Raw genomic sequence first — 19,039 nt, 5'->3', positions numbered from 1 at the left:
CGGAGGAAGCGTGTGTCACCGTGTGTCACTGTGAGCATCCTTGTGGGGGCTGTTCTTGGGTAGAGCTCAGAGGGGCAGCACCTGAAGAAGGGCTGCTGGAAGCTAAGGGTGCTTGTGATGCAAGCAAGCTAAGACCGCTTGTGAAGTTGGGAGGTAGTGGCATGGATCAAAAAGGATGTGGGCTCTTGGTGCACCTGTGCACCCCTCTTTCTCCTCCCAGAACGCAAGCGTACGTTTACGATGAGGACACACACAATTGCCACACACATTCCGATTTCTCACGTCCTCTTCCTCTCCCATGCACAGACGGCAGGAGGCACACATCGCACCACAGTCTCTTGGGTCAACTGCAGAGTCACACACAGGACTTTTGGGATGAGGAGGTGGGAAATCAACCTCTAGAGAATCCTTCCTTCTCCGGGCAACTTTATCTTCTTCCTGGGCCAGCCCCAAAGATTCCTGGATCTCCAGAGAAGTAAATGCCCTCCCATACACACACACACACACACACACACACACACACACACACACACATCACACATGCATACACACATTACACACGCACTCACATGTGTGCACACACACACGAAGTGCATTTTACTTATAGGCTTTATTTTTCTGTTAGCTGAGGGGGCAGGAGTGGGCAGTGAAAACAAATAAAAAGTAAGCAAAGAGGAGCCTGGTGGCAATTGGGGGGGGCGCACTTTCTGGAAGAGGCCATGTGGAAAAGAAGAGGAAAAAAAGGAATGGGGTCAGAAGGAAAAAGGGAGGCGCTAAGGCAGGAGAGTGAAAGAAGCCAAGGAAGCTGAGCATCAGAGAAAAGCAGATGAAGACTGGCAGGGAGAATTCTTATAACCCTGATTTCCCTGGATGCCTGGCAAAGGAGAAAGGCATGGTCAGCTTCCCCAAGGATCTTCTCAAAGGACACCTGAACACGGCTCCCTTTCCGGGCTCTGCACACACCGGGTGACAGGCTCCGCACACACACACAGTGGCAGTCTCTGCACACACTGCACTGAGTGGTGGGTCTCTCTGCACATTTCTCTTGGCCTTGCTCTAAGAGAACTGGGGTTTTGTCCTCCAGTAAAGGAATCCACAAACAGCAGTGGTCAAGGTGGGACTCAAACAAGAATCTGGAGGCCTGCCATCTTGCACATGGTGTGCGTGTTTCTATGCTCCCAAGGTGCATACTGGGTGCCTGTGACTAGCTCCAAGGATCTGCCTGGCATTCACTCCTGTGTTGCAGATAGTGGCTCCAGGGATCATGGGCCTGGGTTAATCTTGACATCTACAGTAGTTAACTCTGCAACCTTGGGCAGTCATACAGCCTTAATCCCATTTGGTTGGAGACGATTGGTCATTTCTGCCATCTTGGTCATCACTGCCAGCTCATAGGATTGCATTGTGTGTGTGTGTGTGTGTGTGTGTGTGTGTGTGTGTGTGTGTGTGTGTGTACATGAGGGCCATGGCACACAAATGGAAGACAACTTTCAGCTCCGGGATTGAACTCAGGTCCTCGGGCTTGGCAGCAAGGGCTTTTTACAGCTGAACCATTTTGCTTGCCCACATGTAAGGTTCTTGTTAGGGTTGAATACCAAGAACATTAAACTGGCTTATTTAACTATGGATAAGTGTATGGCGATGTGCAGAGGTATGTGGCCTGGGTGTGTGTTGGTGCACTGGCCAGAATGTGAGTCTGGTCTTCTCACAAAGTGAGAAGCAGGCAGTGTGGGGAGTTGAGGCTTATTTCAGAAGCCTTTGGGTCTCCATCTGTGCCTGAAAGGCTGGGTCATTGACACAAGTCCCCACTCAGTCTGGTCCCAGGGCCATCTCTTGTGAACTGTGTTGAATATTTCCACGCACCAGCCCCACATCCATGTTTGGTTCTGGGCACTGCCCTTAGATCCAGACAACTGAAAAGAGGGTCTGAACAGTAGTCAGGGAAGAGCTGAGGTTTTGGTGAAAAGGACGCTGGGAAAAACAAAGTGTGTTTAAGTGTCTGAAAATTAGAGAGCAAGCTCTGCTTTGGGCTTGGGAATAGAGAGAGGAGCAGTGGCCAGTTCTGAAAGAGGAGGGCAGGAGGCCAGAGTAACGGGTCTGCTACATTCTTCTGGTCCACAGGCCTTAGCAGCCGAGACGTGGTCGGCTGCAAAGGGGCCTCAGCCTTAAATGAAATTCTGAGTCTTCTGCATCCGGCTGGAAGAAAGAAGAATAAAGGAAGCAAATCCATTCTCCCAACCCCACAGTGTGCTGTGGCCTCCATTGTTCCCAGAATCCTACTCTTCTCTTGGAACACAGTGGTACCAACGGACAGCACTGTGGTACCTGTCCAGACATGCCACAGCCTCTGCCACCCCTGTCCAGGCATGCCACAGCCTCTGCCCTGTGACCTCCACTTCTGCCACCCCCGTCCAGGCATGCCACAGCCTCTGCCCTGTGACCTCCACTTCTGCCACCCCTGTCCAGGCATGCCACAGGCCCACCACCCCGTTACCTCCTCTTTACCCCATCTACTTGCTCACTCTTCCTTGAACCTCCCTTTCTTCTCAACTCCTTCATTTTGTCTCCCTCATGGGTTTTCTTCTTTCCCTTTCTCCCTTTCTCTCTCCCTCTCCCTCTTCTCTCTCCCCCTCCTGTCTCCCTCCTTTTCTCCCTCTCTCTTCTCTTTCCCCCTTCTCTCTCCCCCTCTTCTCTCTCCCTCCTCTCTCTTTCCTTCATCCCTCTCCCTCCTCCCTCTCAGCCCAGATCCTTACTGGGGACACTGGCAGGTCTTCTTCTCACTCAGGAGCCTCTTGATCTGAGACATCCGTTCTGCCTGGCGCTGCCCAGGGACAAGGAGAGGAGTTGTGAGGATCCCAGTCCTCCAGGAGGGAGGTGCCCCTTGGAGGGGGGAGAGGGGGAAGCTGGCAGAGAAGAAGCGTTTACTGTGGATCAAGCCACCTGTCCTGTCATTGACTCTGCTCCTTCCGATGGGATCAGAGGCAAGGCCTGGTGTACAGTGAGGAATTTCAAGGGCTGGGTGGGGAGCGCTATGTCAGATGGTGCTCAGCTCGTACAAGATGCTGTGCTCAAGGGCCCAGTGAGGGATGATAGGAGTTCACTCACCTGTTGGTGCCGGCACTTGATACAGCAGAGGATGCAGAGCCCGATGAAGGCCAGAAAGCTAAAGGTGCCTCCCAACACGACAGCCAGGAACATTGGCTGGTTCTGGTTCAACCCTCTGGATAAAACTGAGAGAGAGAGGAGAGAGGGGAGAGGGGAAGTATTTGGCTGGGGATATAGCAGTGGTGGAGGGAGGCCCTAGGTTCCATCCCAAGCCCTGCCGAGAGAGAGAGAGAGAGAGAGAGAGAGAGAGAGAGAGAGAGAGAGAGAGAGAGAGGCTTGTCTATGGACTCAGATCAAATAGAAGAGCTGAGGACACAGTGTTCTCAAAGGTCACCAGGCCTTAGGGGTACAGAACAGGGAAGGGAGATTTTTTTTCTTACACAGTTCCCTAAAGAGCTAAAAGCCAGGGGCCCCATGTGTTTGTTTAGGTTTAGAAGGAAGCCATGGAAGAGGGTATCTCTTAGCAGGAAGGCCTCATTCCTAGGCTGTATGGAAGTGAGAATCTGGAACCCAGGACCTATGTCTTCAGGCCGGTGCACATACTGTTTCCATGTCAAAGGAGCTAGGGAGCTGTAACTTTGGGTCAGCCTGGCTAATCCCTGGGAAGGTTCCACAGTTGAAGAGACCGAGGCTTAGCGTGAGCCTTAGGAATTGAATCCTTACCCTGGATATTGGAGCTTGTCTTGACGTTATTCCCTTCATTCAGGAGACACTCCCACTGCCCTGCCTCAGGGGCCGACACTTGGAACACCTTCTCCTTGGTAACCCTGTCCACCTGATTCTCCTTCTTCAGGGTCAGTTGCATCTTGGGGGAGGTGGGTCCCCTCACCTCACAGATCAAAGCGTTGTCTTTCATAGCCACTGCAGAGGAAGAAACAGAGACCTGGAGCCTTTTGCTCACGGTTCCTTGCACTCTCGAGCTATAAGTAGGGTGACTCCGTAGAATGGGGAAAACGATCCTACATGTGAGTGGCCTTTTAGCTTCTTGGGTTGTGTTTTCTTGTAATTACCAGGGAGAAACAGCCCAGGACTGAGCTCTCCTTGGATTTGAACCCAAAGTCTTGTTGAACCAGATTTCCTTCTTGCTGCACAAGACTGTTACTCTGCCAGCCCTGGCGTTTGCCGAGACACATACAGTATGTCCCTGGACAAACCGCTTAACCACTTGTCCCAAAACAACAATGGAATGTTTGAGTTCCCGAGTGTTTGCATGGGGCCTGGCATGTGCTAGGGTCAGGGTTAGCCACTGTTATTTGTAGACCTGGTGTAATGATGAGTTAAAGATACAAATAACTCAGATGCAAGGTTGATGTTACAACCATTACTATGTGCAAAGACTTTGTTCCATGTTAAAGAGATGATGGGGCAGAAGAGATTGCTGAGAGCCAAAGGGTCTGCTGCTCTTCCAAAGGACCACATGGCAGCTCACCTCTCCAGCCTGAGCTCCAGGGCATCCGAGCATCCGATGCTCTTTGGGCCTTCTCTGTCATGACCTGTACAGCACACATCTTCTCTCTCTCTCTCTCTCTCTCTCTCTCTCTCTCTCTCTCTCACACACACACACACACACACACATACACGCACTCATGCACATACATTACATAAATAAAAATAAATCTTAAGGAGTTGGAGAGGAGATGGCTCAGTGATTAGGAGCACTGGTTGCTCTTCCAGAGCATCTGGGTTCAATTCCCAGCACCCACACGGCAGCTCACACCCGTCTGCAACTCCAGTTCCAGGGAAACTGACCCTCACACAGACATAAAGTAAAATAAAAATAAAGACGGCGCTGGCGCACGTCTTTAATCAGGCGGATCTCGGAGTTCAAGGCCAGCCTGGTCTACAGAGCGAATTCCAGGACAGCTAGGGCTACCCAGAGAAACCCTGTCTCACAAAAACAAAAACAAAACAAAACAAAGAACAAAAAGCAAAGAAAGACAAGGTAAGCAAGCAGGTCCCAGGTGTGAAGGAGTCCAGCCAGGGCCACAGGCTGCCAAGCAGAGGAAGAACTAGATTCTGGTTGTTAGTCCGAGCCTCAGTGGAGCCAATCCCAGGCCAGACTATAGATGTTGGGGAAGGATGTGTAGATTTCAACCTCAATTCAAAACCACTTCAGGACTGGGTGCCTCTCAGCAATAGCTTGTGCATAGCATGCATGAGGTCCTGGTTTCTGTCCCCAGCACCACCACCCCCCACAAAAAAAGCAAATCAAACAGCAACCTGGAGAGTCCTTCATCATTTAGACAGACAAGCAGGGTTAGAGCATCCCCCCTTTCGGGAGCTGACAGGCCATGAAGAGCCTTGGACCATCTCTTTTCCTTTGACCCCGGCTTGCCCTTTCTCAGCCCACCCCTTACATTTCATCACCACCAGGTTCACTTCCTGATGCAGTGTTCCTTTGGCCAGAGTTAGGGTCAGGTTCCCAGAGCCAGCGTTCTCAAGTGAGACCTGGGGTATCTTGAGGTGGAGTGGGAGCGTTTCTGCCAGCTGGAGCTTGAGGTTGCCTGTGGTCTTTTGCAGGGACACCTTCCTGTTCTCCAGGGAGAAGGTGATCCAAGGCTGGGGGGAGGGGGCCTTCTCTGCCTTCCACCTCAGCTCCCCCTGCAGGTTTTCATCACCAAGGTTAAGGGGGAAGGAAAACTCCACCAACTCCCCGTCATTCTTAAAGACTGTGGTAGATGCCTCCTTGAAACCTGGAGGTGAAAAGGAAACAGAAATAACTCTGAGTGAGGAGGGAGAGGAAGATGAGGAAGTATATGGCGGGGCAAGCATGTGGCCCAGGGGATCAGGTCAGTCTGCCCACCAAGGTTGTCATTTCTCTCTCCTTGGGACCTCTGGAGTCCAGGAACGACTTGACCTCTGTTTATCATCCTCCGGTCAACATGAAAATAAGCCTTGCTGTGGCCAGGCACTGGCCTAGATGCTATACATTGTAGTTCTTTTCTTTTCTTTTGGATTTTCGAGATAGGGTTTCTCTGTGCAACAGCCCTGAATGTCCTGGAACTCTGTAGACCAGACTGGTCTCAAACTCACAGAGATCCAAGTGCTGGAGTTAAAGGTGTGCGCCACTACCACCCGGCACACTGCACACTGTGGTTCTTACTATTGTAGTAGAAGGTTGGTGCTGTCACAGTTAGCATCATTTCTATTTTATAGATGCAGAAACCAAAACATTAGAGTGCACGGTAACCCACTCAACAAGAGGGAAAGCATTCCTGGTTGCGGAAACCAAACCGACTACCCAGAGCTGGTGAAGTTGTGGATACCGGAGGAGAACCTGTGCCTTCGTCAGTGTTCTGATGCCGTGAGGAGACCATGCCCAAGACAGCTCTTAGAAAAAGAAAGCATTTAATTGGGGACTTGATTACAGTTTCAGAGGCTTAGTCCATTATCATCATGGTGGGACACAAGCCAGCAAATAGGCTGGCACTGGGGCTATGGTTGAGGGTGCTACATTCTGATCCAAAGGCAAACAGGCAGAGAGCCCACTCCCAGTGACACACTTCCTCCAACAAGACCACGCCTCCTAATCGTTCTAATCCTTCTCAAAGAGTGCCACTCCCTGGTAACTAAGCATTCAGAAATATGAGCCTATGAAAGCAATCTATTTCTTTTTCTCTGTACCTTTAGAGACTGCCCTGGAACTTGCTCTGTTTACCAGGCTGGCCTCGAACTCAGAGATATTCACCTGCCTCTGCCTCCTGAGTGCTGGGATTAAAGGCGGGCATCACCACCACCAGACTGAGGGCATTCTTATTCAAACCTTCACAACCTACAACCATCACTTTATTAAACCAGCATAATCCCTAATGACATTCTAATTATTTGTCCTTATACCCACAGATAAGTTTAGTTCTCACCCCTCATCAAGGAAACAAATGGAGACCTTTAACTGCAGCGGTGTGGAGCCCAATCCCACCTGATAAATCTACAACACAACTCCTTCACCTCTGGCTCAGAAATCATTTCAGGAAAGGCTGTGGGGGGATTGGAAGGGCCAGAGGAACCGAGAGTTTGCCGTGAGATTGTGTCTCCTATGAATGTCAGAAACTACACCCATAGAATCTCACCAATGTGGCTGCCTACAAATAATCTGAACCAGGATGACACCAATGGACATACTAATGTGGAAGGGGAGAAAAACAAAACAAAACAAAGCTGCAGGCAACTGAGGAATGGTGAGAGCAGAGAAAGAATTTTACTCAGAAAAGCACACCAATTAACTGTTCAATACTAAATGGTCAGCTCTGAAAACCTGTGCATACGAGCAGCATTATACAGACTGAGCAAGTTTGTGTGTGTGTGTGTGTGTGTGCATGCGCATGCATGTGCACATATGTAAAACAAAGAAAAAGACACCATGAATATGAAAGAGAGTGGGGGTGGGAGGGTTTGGAAAGAAGGAAGGAAAGAAATGATCTAATGATATTATGATCTCAAAAAAATAAATAATAAAAAAGGACTGTGTGGGGGGCAGAGTTTGAATTTAAAACAGTACTATACAGGATCTGTGTCCAGGGTTCTCCATGACGCCTGGCTCGGGGTGTAGAGAGGCAATGCAGATGCCCTACATGATTGGTTTGCTGAAGGTAGTATTCTTGAGTAAACGGATCTGTCAACTCAGTAGGAGTGGAAGTCAGTGACAAGGACAAGTGCTTTTGCCACTTCTCTACCGTGGCCCCTGGAGTCTCTCACCTTCCACTTCCCATGCATTCCTTCTTGTACACTTCCTAGGTTGCTGTAATGGACCCTCCACCCCCAAAGTGGAAGCATCCTGAGGACAAACCACAGCTAGAGAAGAGTCTGGACACCCCCATCACCCGCTCCAGCAGCTCCTAAAACCAACTTAAGAGGAGAGCAAGACTTAGGAGCTCCTGAGCCTCTTACCCAGCACAAAGATCTTGATAGACAATGTATCCTTCTGCTTGTTCACGGTTACTGTGCACTGCCAGGTGCCATCGTCCTGAATGCTGAGGTTGGGCACGGTGATGGCTTTAGGGCTCTTGAAATTTCTCTTCCTCGGGCACGTGCACTCAATTGAGAGGTCATTGACCTTCGGGCTGCTTTCCAAGGTCAGGGTCAGACTCTGCCCCTGCAGCAGGTGGGTGCCCGGGCTGACAGTCACTGTGGAAGAAGAAGGGCCTGCATTACACACAGCATCTCCAAGGATAAAGGAAGAAGAAAGGAAAACAAAAGTCCATTATCCCCTTGCCCAACAGTGCCTCCCTGCCTCGCTCCCCGCCACATATTCCCAGCACAAGGCAGGGTTCCCCTCTTCCTCCCTTCCCTTTTTCCTTCCATTCCTTTCCTTTCCTTCCTCCTCTCTCAGTCTTTGTCCCTCCCCTGTTTGCCTAGACGAACAGTCTGACCTCTGTGGTCTCTGAGATGAGCTCAGGTCAGGTCCCGGTTTAGAGCAGGGGTGGAAGGGAGTGGGGGGGGGGTCTATGTCCCAGGGCTGCCCCACTCACCTCTGAACACCAACAGCTCCACCTCGATCTTCCTGTTCTCCACCTCACAGATGTAAATGCCTGAGTCTTCTATCTTAAGTTTGTTGATGAGGAGAGGAAACGATCCTTTATCCCACGAGGATTTTTTCGAATCAAAACGGCTGAACCGCTCAGACTGAGCTGTGAACAGAAGCCGTACAAAGGAAGTTGAGGTGCCCTGGTGCCCTGCCGAGATGAGTGTCCACCGTTCTGCCGGGCTGAGCAGCAGGGTCTTCACTTCATCCCTCAGGTAACCCCAGATGATGAGAAATCATATCTATTTACGTGATGAGAGCAATATCCCACTAGCTCAAAAATATTATAAAACAATCTGCTTATTTGGACAGCACCCACTCTTCCAGGCTGAACACTTTACGTTCGCCCTCTCCAGGAATCTTCACACTGATTCCAGGAAACACAGACTGCTTTGCCTACAGTGCAGATATGGACACTGTCACTCCGCATCGGAACAACTGCTCAAATTCATGCACCTTGGGAATTTGTCATATCGGTCAGAATTATTATTATTATTATTATTTTGGTTTTTTGAGACAGGGTTTTAGGAGCCTGTCCTGGAACTCACTCTGTAGACCAGGCTGGCCTAGAACTCACAGAGATCTGCCTGCCTCTGCCTCCCGAGTGCTGGGTTAAAGGTATGCGCCATCACCACTTGGCTCAGTCGAAGTTAATTCACATTCAGAAGTTTATATCTCTCCCAAAGGATAGCTAAATATACCACATTTCGGTCTTGTATAGTGGTATACCTGTAATCCCAACCAGGCCTCAGCAGGCTAAGGAAGGAGGACTGGGAGTTCAAGGCCAGTTTAGGCTACATAGTGAGACCCTGACAAAAAAAATAATAATAATTCCCTGATGATGCTTCAGTTAGTAAAAGCCTTCAACTCTGATGAGCGCAGTTCAGTCTCCAGGACCTATGTGGTAGGAAAGAGCAAAGCCCCACAAGTCACCCTCTGACCACACCCATACCCATGATAGAAACTTCTTTTTGGTTTTTTGAGACAGGGTTTCTCTGTGTAGTTCTGCCTGTTCTGGAACTGACTTTTTATAGACCAGACTGACCGAACCCGCCCTCCCCCAAAACACCCCCCCCCCGTCCGAACCCTTCCCCTTGCCTCCTCCTCCCCATCACCGAATCCGCCCCCGTCCGCCTCCGTGCCACCATGCACAGCTGGTTTCTTCCTTTAAAATCCTGACATCCGTAAGACGTGGCTTTACGCTCAGGCCTTGTATGTGCATGCACTCTGCACGCACGTTGCAATGCTGTCTCTGGGAAGTCCCTTCAGCGTGGATGCAGGGTCTATTTCTTTCCTTCCCTCTCCCTCTCTCCTCCCTTCCTTGCCCCTCTCATGCTTGGGGTGGATTCCGAGGTCTCACACACAAGCAGGCACCGCTGAGTTAGCCAGCCTTCTCTCTCATGTCTTAGTGTCTTTTCCAGTTGTTTTGTTAAAACACCCTAAAATAGGCAACTTAAGAGAAGAAGGGCTCCTTTTGGTTCTTCACCCTAGGGGGCAGTCCATCGTGGCACAAGAATCAAGGCAACTCGGGAGTTTGAAGCAGCTGGTCACATTGCGTCCACAAGCAGGACGCAGAGAAGGATGAATTAATGTTTGTGCTCAGCTGGTCAGTTCCTGTGTGTGCCCACCCCACCCCGCTCCCCGTTTGTTCATTTCAGGACCGAGCCTATAAAATGGCACCACCCAGAGTGGACTGGTCCTCTCACCAGTATCTGACCGTGGCAAGTCCTCTCAGGCAAGCGCAGAGATTAAACAGTCTCTCCCAAATTCCCTGGTGGCCTGTCTCCTAGATGGGTGGGCCCAGATCCCATCAAATTGAATACACTTATCAGTTTATCCGGTGGCCACGGCCACCGTGAAGGGAAAACTAACTCCTTTCTGTAGCTTTCCAGATGCAGGGGCGACCCTACAATTCCTTTCTTCTCACTACTGAGCACACTTCCTGAAGAAGTTGCTTAGTCGTCCCGTCCCCGTTCCCCCCCACCCCCCGCGCTCCGTGTATGTCTTTATATGTGACCACATGGGAGTAGCTCAGAAGACAACCTTGGGAAGTTGGTTCTCTATCAAATCCAAGCCATCAAGTTTGGTGGCAAGTGCCCTGACCTGCTGAACTGTCTCTCCAGCCCCGTTCACCTTTCTTGATTCCTCTCCTTTACACCTAGGTCCCATTTCCTATTCTGTGTCTTAAACTATTGTTTGCTGTTACCCTAAATTCTTTCCGTTCTCCCCACCCCGATTCCACTAAATATTTCTATTTTCGCTGCAAATGAATTTCCAAGCCCAGCCTCTCTCCTGCCCCCTAGGCTCATGTTTCTCATAGCCCCGGGGACAGTTAGCTTCTTCCTGTGAATAACCTCCTACCACTCCAGATTCAACTGTTCACAATATGTAGTGCCCTTCTCTTGAAATGTGTCTCCCTTCCTGCCTGCCTTTGACCCTGGTGAAGAAAATCATGACCCATCTGTCCATGCTGCCCTGTAATTGGCAAAGGCAATTCAAAAGAGTGCAGAGCGACTAAGAGATTGGGCAAATCCGGAACAAACTCGTTGAGGAGAGTGGTATTGAACTAAGTCTTAAAAGCCTGGCTCGGGGAGTAGCTCAGTGGTAGAGTACTTGACTACTACACACAGGTCCTGGGTTCCATCTCTGTCCCACCACCACCAAGAGTTGTGTGTGATGGGGTGGGGGTGGGGGTTGAGATGGCTTAAAGTTGTCACCTGATAATGCAAACCAGAACCGACAGAAAGGTGGATGTAGAGAACTGAGTTTAAAACTTGTTCTCTGAACACACACACACTGTAGTAATAATAATAATAAAGCATATATATGTATACACACACTGCAATAATAATAATAAAGCATATATATGTATGTATACACACACTGTAGTAATAATAATAATAAAGCATATATATGTATGTATACACACACTGTAGTAATAATAATAATAAAGCATATATATATGTATGTACACACACTGTAGTAATAATAATAATAAAGCATATATATGTATGTATACACACTCACACATACACTGTAGTAATAATAATAATAAAGCATATATATATTGGGTTTTTGCGACAGGGTGTTTCTCTGAGTAGCCTAGTTATACTAGAACTTGCTATGTTGACCAGGCTAGCCTCAAACTCACAGAGATTTGACTGCCTCTGCCTCCCAAGTGCTGGGATTAAAGGCATGCGCAACCACTGTCCAGAATAAATTAAAAAATTTAAAGATTTACTTTTACTTTTGAATGTATGAGTGTTTTGACAGCATGTATGTATGTGCACCATTTGTGTGCCTGGTGCCCATGGAAACTAAGAGGGTGTCAGATCCCGTGGTACTGATTTACAGATGGTTGGGAGCCCCTACATGAATGCTGGGAACCAAACCAGGTCCTCTGCAAGAGCAGACTCTTAACCACTGAGCCATCCCTCCAGCCCAATAATCAATAAAATTATTTTTAAAAAGAAAAATATAGCTGGGCGGTAAGGGCGCATGCCTTTAATCCCAGCACTCAGAAGGCAGAGGCAGGCGGATCTCTGAGTTCGAGGCCAGCCTGGTCTACAGAATGAGTTCCAGGACAGGCTCCATAGCTACTGAGAAACCCTGTCTCGAAAAAAACAAACAAACAAACACAAAACAAGGCAGGCTAGGGGTGTGGCCCAGTGGTAGCACAACTGTTATTTCTAACACAATAAGAAAGAATATTTCAGTTTTTTTGGTGTGTGTTTTTTATACGTGCTCGCGAGTGTGCAGGCAGTCTGAGGAGGGCAGCAGACACGCGCACTCTATCGCTCTCCACCTTATTTCTTTGAGACAAGGTTTCTTGCTAACCCTGGGCTTAGTGCGGTGCTCAGCAAGCCCCCGTGATCCTCCTGTCTCTGCCCTGTGCAGCAACAGGATTGCAGTGGTAACACTGTTCCAGATTTCACATGGGTGATGGAGTTTCCAACTCAGGTCCTCTCAGGCACTAGCCATCTCCCCAGCCACAGGGGGGAAAATGTTTAAGTACAGAAAAATGGATGAGGGGGAAGAACATTCCAGGAAGGGGAGCTGGCATAAGGAGGTAGCACAAGGCAAGCTGTCAAGGATGTCTGGGTAAGGAGGCTTCCAGCTGGGGAACTGTGGGCACTGGTGCAGAGAGGGCAGTGTCCAGTGGAAGCGGCTAGTCTTGGTCCTAGGCGGGGGATGATGCTTTGGAAGTCAGTACCGCAGCAGCAGAAAGAGAAATCCAAGAGAGACGAGAAGCAGAACAACCAGGAGACACACAAGTGGGCCTTTAAAGAGGAGGAAACCAAATAACAGTTGAAGAAAGAAGTGACCGTAGCTGGAGACCAGTGAGAAATGAGAGACTGGAGCAGAGAAAAGGGCAAACCCCTTCCACACAAGTGGAAGCAATGAGAGGGTGATATTGTCATTGTCATTGACCTGAGTTCAAATCTCCTGTAACCGTGTAAAGCAGACACCCAATAGATCCACTCAGATACACAGGGTGAGCACACCCGAATACACACACGTACATTCACACATGCGTATGCACACACACACAACCAGGAAGTTAGGAAGGGAACTGTTGCTACAGAAATCAGATCACAGAAAGAGAACAAAAGCATTAGCACAAAGGACTAGGAATTTTTAGAAAGTGTTTTAATCTCACAGGTGAGGAAAATAAATGCAAATTAAAACAACATATTTTTAAACTATCAAATCAGAAGGAGAAAAAAAAGTTAAGGTAACTCAATAAGTGATGTGCTTACCACGAATTCACGAGGATCTGAGTTCAAATTCCCATGTCTATAAATCCCAGCTACTCCTAAATGGTGGAGGCAGAGATGGCAAAATGTGTGGGAGCCCACAGGCCAGCAAGCCTGGCACACACAGTGACAAACAGCATGAGAGCCTGCCTCAAGCATGGAGGAATGTGAGGACTAACACATGGGGTTGTCCTCTGACCTCCATGTGTTTGTTGTGGTATGTATGCCCCCGTACCCACAAACAAGTGCACACACAGGTTTGAATAAAATGTCCGATGCTGGTCGTGATGCCAGGGGCAGAAGCACACAGTAACGCTGAGTTTGTGTAAAGAGTCATCTAGAGTGTGGTTTGTGCTCACTGTGGTTTGTGTTCCTAGGTTCAGGACCTAGGACCGTAACTCAGTCGACAGAGTGCTTGCCTAGCATACGCAAAATCTTGACTTCGGTCCTAGTACCAATAAAGTGGGCTTGCCTGTAAATAGAACACAAAAGAGGTCAGGCTGGAGAAATGGCTCAGCGGTTAAGAGCATTGCCTCCTCTTCCTAAAGGTCCTGAGTTCAATTCCCAGCAAGCACATGGTGGCTCACAACCATCTGTAATAAGGTCTGTTGCTCTCTTCTGGCCTTCAGGTATACATGTAGACAGAATATTGTAGACATAATAAAAAAAATAAATATTCCTTAAAAAAAAGACTTCCAGGTCATCTCTGCTACATAATGGGTTCAAGGCCAGCCTAGGCTATAGACTGTTTCAAACAATGAGTAAACAAGGCTTGGATGTAGCTCAGGATGCGGATGTGGGAGAGTTCCTTCACAGCATGCTGGACAAGGACCTAAGTTTGATCCTCAGCACCACACATGGCCACACAGACTAGGCGGTATGTTGTTACAGGTCTGTAATCCCAGTACTCAAAAGGGACAAGAAACAGGAGGGTCAGAAGTGCAAAGTCATCCTCAGCCACACAGCTGAGTTTGAGGCCAGTCTCAGCTACAAGAGACCACGTGTCTAAATAAGTAAATAAAGTTTATCAGGCTTTAGTTTACAAAACATTATCTTAGAGATTACAATTTTAGATGGGTGTTGGTACACATCTTTAATCCCAGCACTGGGGAGGCAGAGGCAGACAGATCTCTGCGAGTTCGAGGCCAGCCTGGTCTACAGAGCAAGTTCCAGAACAGCTAGGGTTGTTACACAGAGAAACCCTGTCTTGAAAAACCAAACAAATGAATAAATAAGAAATAATAATTTTAGCTGAGTGTGGCTTTAATCACTCAGGAGGTAGAGGCAGGCAGAGATCTGTGAGTGCAAAGCCAGCCTGGTCTATGTAACAAGGTTCAGCGCAACCAGGTCTACAAAGAGAAACCTCAGAAACAACAGCAAAATGGTTTCAGGGCTCAGCGGGTGAAAGTCCTTGCCGCAGGAGCCTTACTGCCTGAGTTTAATCCCTGAAGTCCACAGCAGGAGAAGAGAACAGGCTCCCAAAAGTTGTCCTCTGATCTTAGCACGTGCCCAGCAACTCTCACGTGTCCACACCCACAAATACACACACGTACATGCTGCTGCTGCTAAAAGCAAATGAACATTTAAAAATAACGCTTTTTAAACGCAAACCAAAATTTCGGCTCACAAATTGTACTTAGCTGGGTTTGGTGGTGTATTCCTGAAAGTCCAGTATCTCAAAGGTGGTGCAGGAGGGGCACAAGTTCAAGGCCGGCCTAGGCTACATTGGAAGTTGTAGGCTAGTAGGGCCATATGGTAAGACCTTATATTGAAATAAAAATCATAGTTATGGTATTATTAAATATCACTGGCACATGCCTTTATTTTCAGCATTTGAAAGCCTGAGGCAGGTGAATTACTGTAGGTTCAAAGGCAGCTTAGGCTACCAAATGAGACCTTGTCTCAAAAAACAGAAAATGATAATGGTTATTGTCTTAGTTCTATTGCTGTGAAGAGACACTGTGACCACAGCAACTCTTATAAAAGAAAGCATTTAATTAGGACTTTGCTTACAGTTTCAGAGGCTTAGTCCATTATCACCGTGGCAGGGAGATGGTGGTTAGCATGGTGGTACACAGTGAGGCCTGGTGCTGGAGAATTCTACGTCCTGATCGATCCACAGACAGCAAGGAGAGAGAGCTGGCTGGCCAGCATGGACTATTGAACCCTCAAAGCCCACTTCCGGGGTCACACTTCCTCCAGCAAAGTCACACCTCCTGATTCTTCCAACCCTTTAAACAGTTCCACCCCCTGGGGCTAAGCACTCAAACACAGGAGCCTAAGGGAGCCGTCCTTACTCAAACCACCATGGCTATACACTAGAGGACATAATTCCATGTAGAGCTGGCACTACATGCTTTTATATAGTATTTCATGAAATGGAAAATATTCATAACATATATCTTTTTATTTGTTTGTTTTGGGCTTTTTTTTGAGACAGGGTTTCTCTGTGTAGCCCCAGCTATCCTGGAACTCAGTTTGTAGATCCGCCTGCCTCTGCCTCCCAAGTGCTGGGATTAAAGGCGTGTGCCACCACCGCCTGGCCATAACATACATCTTAAAAGCTGCTTTAAGATAATTTTATTTTTTCGGGTTAGTCATTTAAACCAGAAAAGTTCCACTTCTCTGTCCACCGTTCTAGTTCTATCAACAGTTTGATATAGAGTTTTCAATGGTTTTTTTTTTCTTCTCATGCAAACATGTTCACATACAATCAATCTTCAAATTAAAATGGGGCTGGAGAGATGGCTCACCAGTTAAGAGCACATACTGCTCTTGCAGAGGATTTAAATTTGGTTCCAGAATCCATTGTCAAGTGGCTTACAAGTCTGTGACTTCAGCTCCAGGTTATCTGATGCCCTCTTCTGGCCTCCTCTAGCAACTGCACTTAGACACACATTCATACAGAGTTGAAAGCAATCTTTCCAATGGGATTATATGACACGTCCACCGATCAACTTTCACTTAGCAGAATATCCTTGACAAGGTCCTTTATGGGTGTTTCTTTTCAGTTTATGGAAGCTGATGTTATTCTAGTTATCTAGAGATGTAGAGTCAGTCACATGCAATTGTGAGAAATAAGAGCATGAAATCTTACGGACGCTTCCCAGTTTATCTCAATAGTCACGTCTTACAAAATTGTGGTATGCCAGGCAGTGGTGGCACACGCCTTTAACCCCAGCATGTGGGAGGCAGAGAAAGGCACATCTCTGTGAGTTAGAAACTAGCCTGGTCCACAGAGTGAGTTCCAGGACAGCCAGGGCTACACAGTGAAACCCTGTCTTGAAAAACAAAAACAAAACAAATGAATGAAAGAAAGTTAAAACATCATCTTTTTTATTCGATACAGGGTTTGTCTGTGTTACAGTCCTAACTGTCCTGGAACTAGCTCTTGTAGACCAGGTTGGGCTCAAACTCACAGAGATCCACCTGCCTCTGCCTCCCAATTGCTGGGATTAAAGGTGTGCCCCACCATCGCCCGGCTCACATCCTTTTTCTTTGTGGACCCTCATTCCTTTCTGTTGTCCATTTCTATAATCAGGAATTTCAAGAATGTTGTCTACTGCTCTTTCCTCCCTTTTTGGAAGCGCCATGGATTGAACCTAGGACTTGATCAATACTCCACCACTGAGTTACAGCCATACCCCCAACACTCTCTGTTAACAAATGTCTGGAGGCTGGGAATAAAACTCAGTTGTAGAGCACTTGCCTTACATGTGGGAGACCCTAGATTCAAACCTCCAGCACAGCCCAAACTAAGCAAATACATAAATAGAAATAATGGTCAGGTGTGGTGGCACATAGCTTTAACCCCAGCACTCAGGTGGCAGAGGCAGGGAGGATTCCTATGAGTTCAAGGCCAGGCTGGTCTACATGGTGAACTCCAGGCCATCTAGGGCTAAGTAGTGAGACTTAGTCTTACAACAAATAATAATAATAATAACAACAACCCGTGTGGACTATTATGTGGTGTAGATCATTATAATATGTATAGACTGTTAAAATGTATATAGACTGTTACAATGTATGCAGACTGTTATAATGTGTACAGACTGTTACAATGTGTATAGACTGTTATAAAGTGTATAGACTGTTAAAATGTTGTTCACTATTACAATGTGCATTGTTGTTATAATGTGTGCAGACTACTACAATTCATGTAGACTACTGTAATGTATGCAGATCATTTATACCTAATGTAATTGTTGATGTTAGGGCTTGTGCCTGTTACTTTTAGTTTTTATTTTTATTTTTGTTTTGTTTTGTTTTGTTTTGAGTTTGGCTGGCTCCAAACTCCTCAAGTAGCTAAGAATGACCTTGGACTTCTGATCCTTTTGCTTCATAGCTGAAGTCCTGGTGTTATAAGCCTCTCAGGCCCAGCTTATGGTATGCTAGGGGTCTAACCCAGGCTTTCCTATGTGCTAAGAGTCTAGCCCAGGGTTTCCTGTCTGTTAGGGGTCTAACCTGTGTGCCAGGCAGGTACTCTACAACCAAGCTTCATCCTTCAAGTCACATGTTTCAGTATTCCTTTTCTTGCCTTCCTAGTGTTTAAACATTTTTTAAAAAATCATTGTGTGTGTGTGTGTGTGTGTGTGTGTGTGTGTGTGTGTGTAGAGAAGGAAGAAGAAGGAAGGAAGGAGGAAAGGGAGAGAAGCAATGTGGACATTTAGAGATTTGAGTGCTGCGTTGTAAGTACTTTGTTGTTGGACTCTTTAAGATTTTGTATTGTTCTGGGTTTTCTGACACACGCCTTTAATCCCAGCCACTCAGGAGGCAGAGGCAGGCTCAGCTCTGTGAGTTTGAGGCCAGCCTGGTCTTCACAGCAAGTTTCAGGACAGCCAGAGCTACACAGAGATCCTGTCTCAAAAAACAAAAATAAACAACAATAATGACAACAGGAAGAAGATGAGTGGCTTGCATTAAACTTTCGACTTTGACTCCTTTGGATGACATTTGTTCAGGGAAGGTGGGGAACCTCCTTAACACTGCAGATAGCTAGAAATGCACATTCCTTCCATCATCTGTTGACCCTTGAGGGGCACGCCCCTCATTACTGCTGGGCTGAGCGGAAACGCCAGCCTGTACCCTGGTCTCCACCCACATGGCCGCGCAGTGATCTCATTGCTGCTGGTGATGATGGAAATCCTAACTGTCCACCAGGCCTCCTCCGACACCACCCCCTACAGGAAGTGGCATTCATTGTCAGGCGGGCTGAGCCACACTCTCTGACACGCTGCACCAACACTGCAGGGCCCGTGACAGACTGGTCTGGATGAACAGTGAGCTCTCAAGTTCACCTCCGAGGGCACCGTCCCTGCCGAGGTCTCAAGAGGAGGAAGTGTGGCTCCTTGCTCAGGGTTGGCATACATTAGGGAACAGGACACAGTTTTGCCTCTGATGTTTGGCTGAAGGGCAGTAATTACCTAAGAGGTTTTTGTCTTTCTAGATTGGGTGTCTTCCCTAGTCTTCAGGGAGTGAAGGCTCTCTTTCACTGAGGTTTGTTTCTTTCTGGGCCTATTCCACATGTCTAGATAGCTTTGGGCTCCAGATCTTAGAAGTGAGGTGTGCATTGTTGGAAATGATTCTTATTACAAAGTGATCAAGGGCTTGACTAAACTGTGCTAATTTTCTACTATTTTGTGTAGGTAGAATTCAC

General features: G+C 47.7%; 1 protein-coding gene across 3 annotated transcripts in view; it reads right to left on the bottom strand.

Annotated features, from left to right (window-relative positions):
* Positions 1 to 591: 591 nt before the first annotated feature.
* Positions 592 to 19,039, bottom strand: part of Cd4 (CD4 molecule) — a 31,642-nt gene continuing 13,194 nt past the window's right edge. For 2 of the 3 annotated variants that reach the window (XM_087904238.1, XM_087904239.1), the window contains exons 4-10: positions 8,574 to 8,732; positions 7,993 to 8,229; positions 5,463 to 5,798; positions 3,769 to 3,966; positions 3,106 to 3,230; positions 2,754 to 2,903; positions 592 to 2,196 (exon numbers count right to left, since the gene is read on the bottom strand). In XM_087904238.1, the coding sequence (XP_087760364.1) occupies positions 2,778 to 2,903; positions 3,106 to 3,230; positions 3,769 to 3,966; positions 5,463 to 5,798; positions 7,993 to 8,229; positions 8,574 to 8,732 (1,181 nt within the window). In that variant the 3' untranslated portion in view covers positions 592 to 2,196; positions 2,754 to 2,777. The remainder of the gene's footprint in view (positions 2,197 to 2,753; positions 2,904 to 3,105; positions 3,231 to 3,768; positions 3,967 to 5,462; positions 5,799 to 7,992; positions 8,230 to 8,573; positions 8,733 to 19,039) is intronic. The other variant, XM_087904240.1, reaches the window with a different exon arrangement.

The sequence above is a fragment of the Myodes glareolus genome, chromosome 3, assembly GCF_982192425.1.
Source record: "Myodes glareolus chromosome 3, mMyoGla1.1, whole genome shotgun sequence".
Taxonomy (NCBI): domain Eukaryota; kingdom Metazoa; phylum Chordata; class Mammalia; order Rodentia; family Cricetidae; genus Myodes; species Myodes glareolus.
The sequence above is the reverse complement of the archived record's forward strand: the minus strand, read 5'-3'. Positions and strand labels throughout refer to the sequence as shown.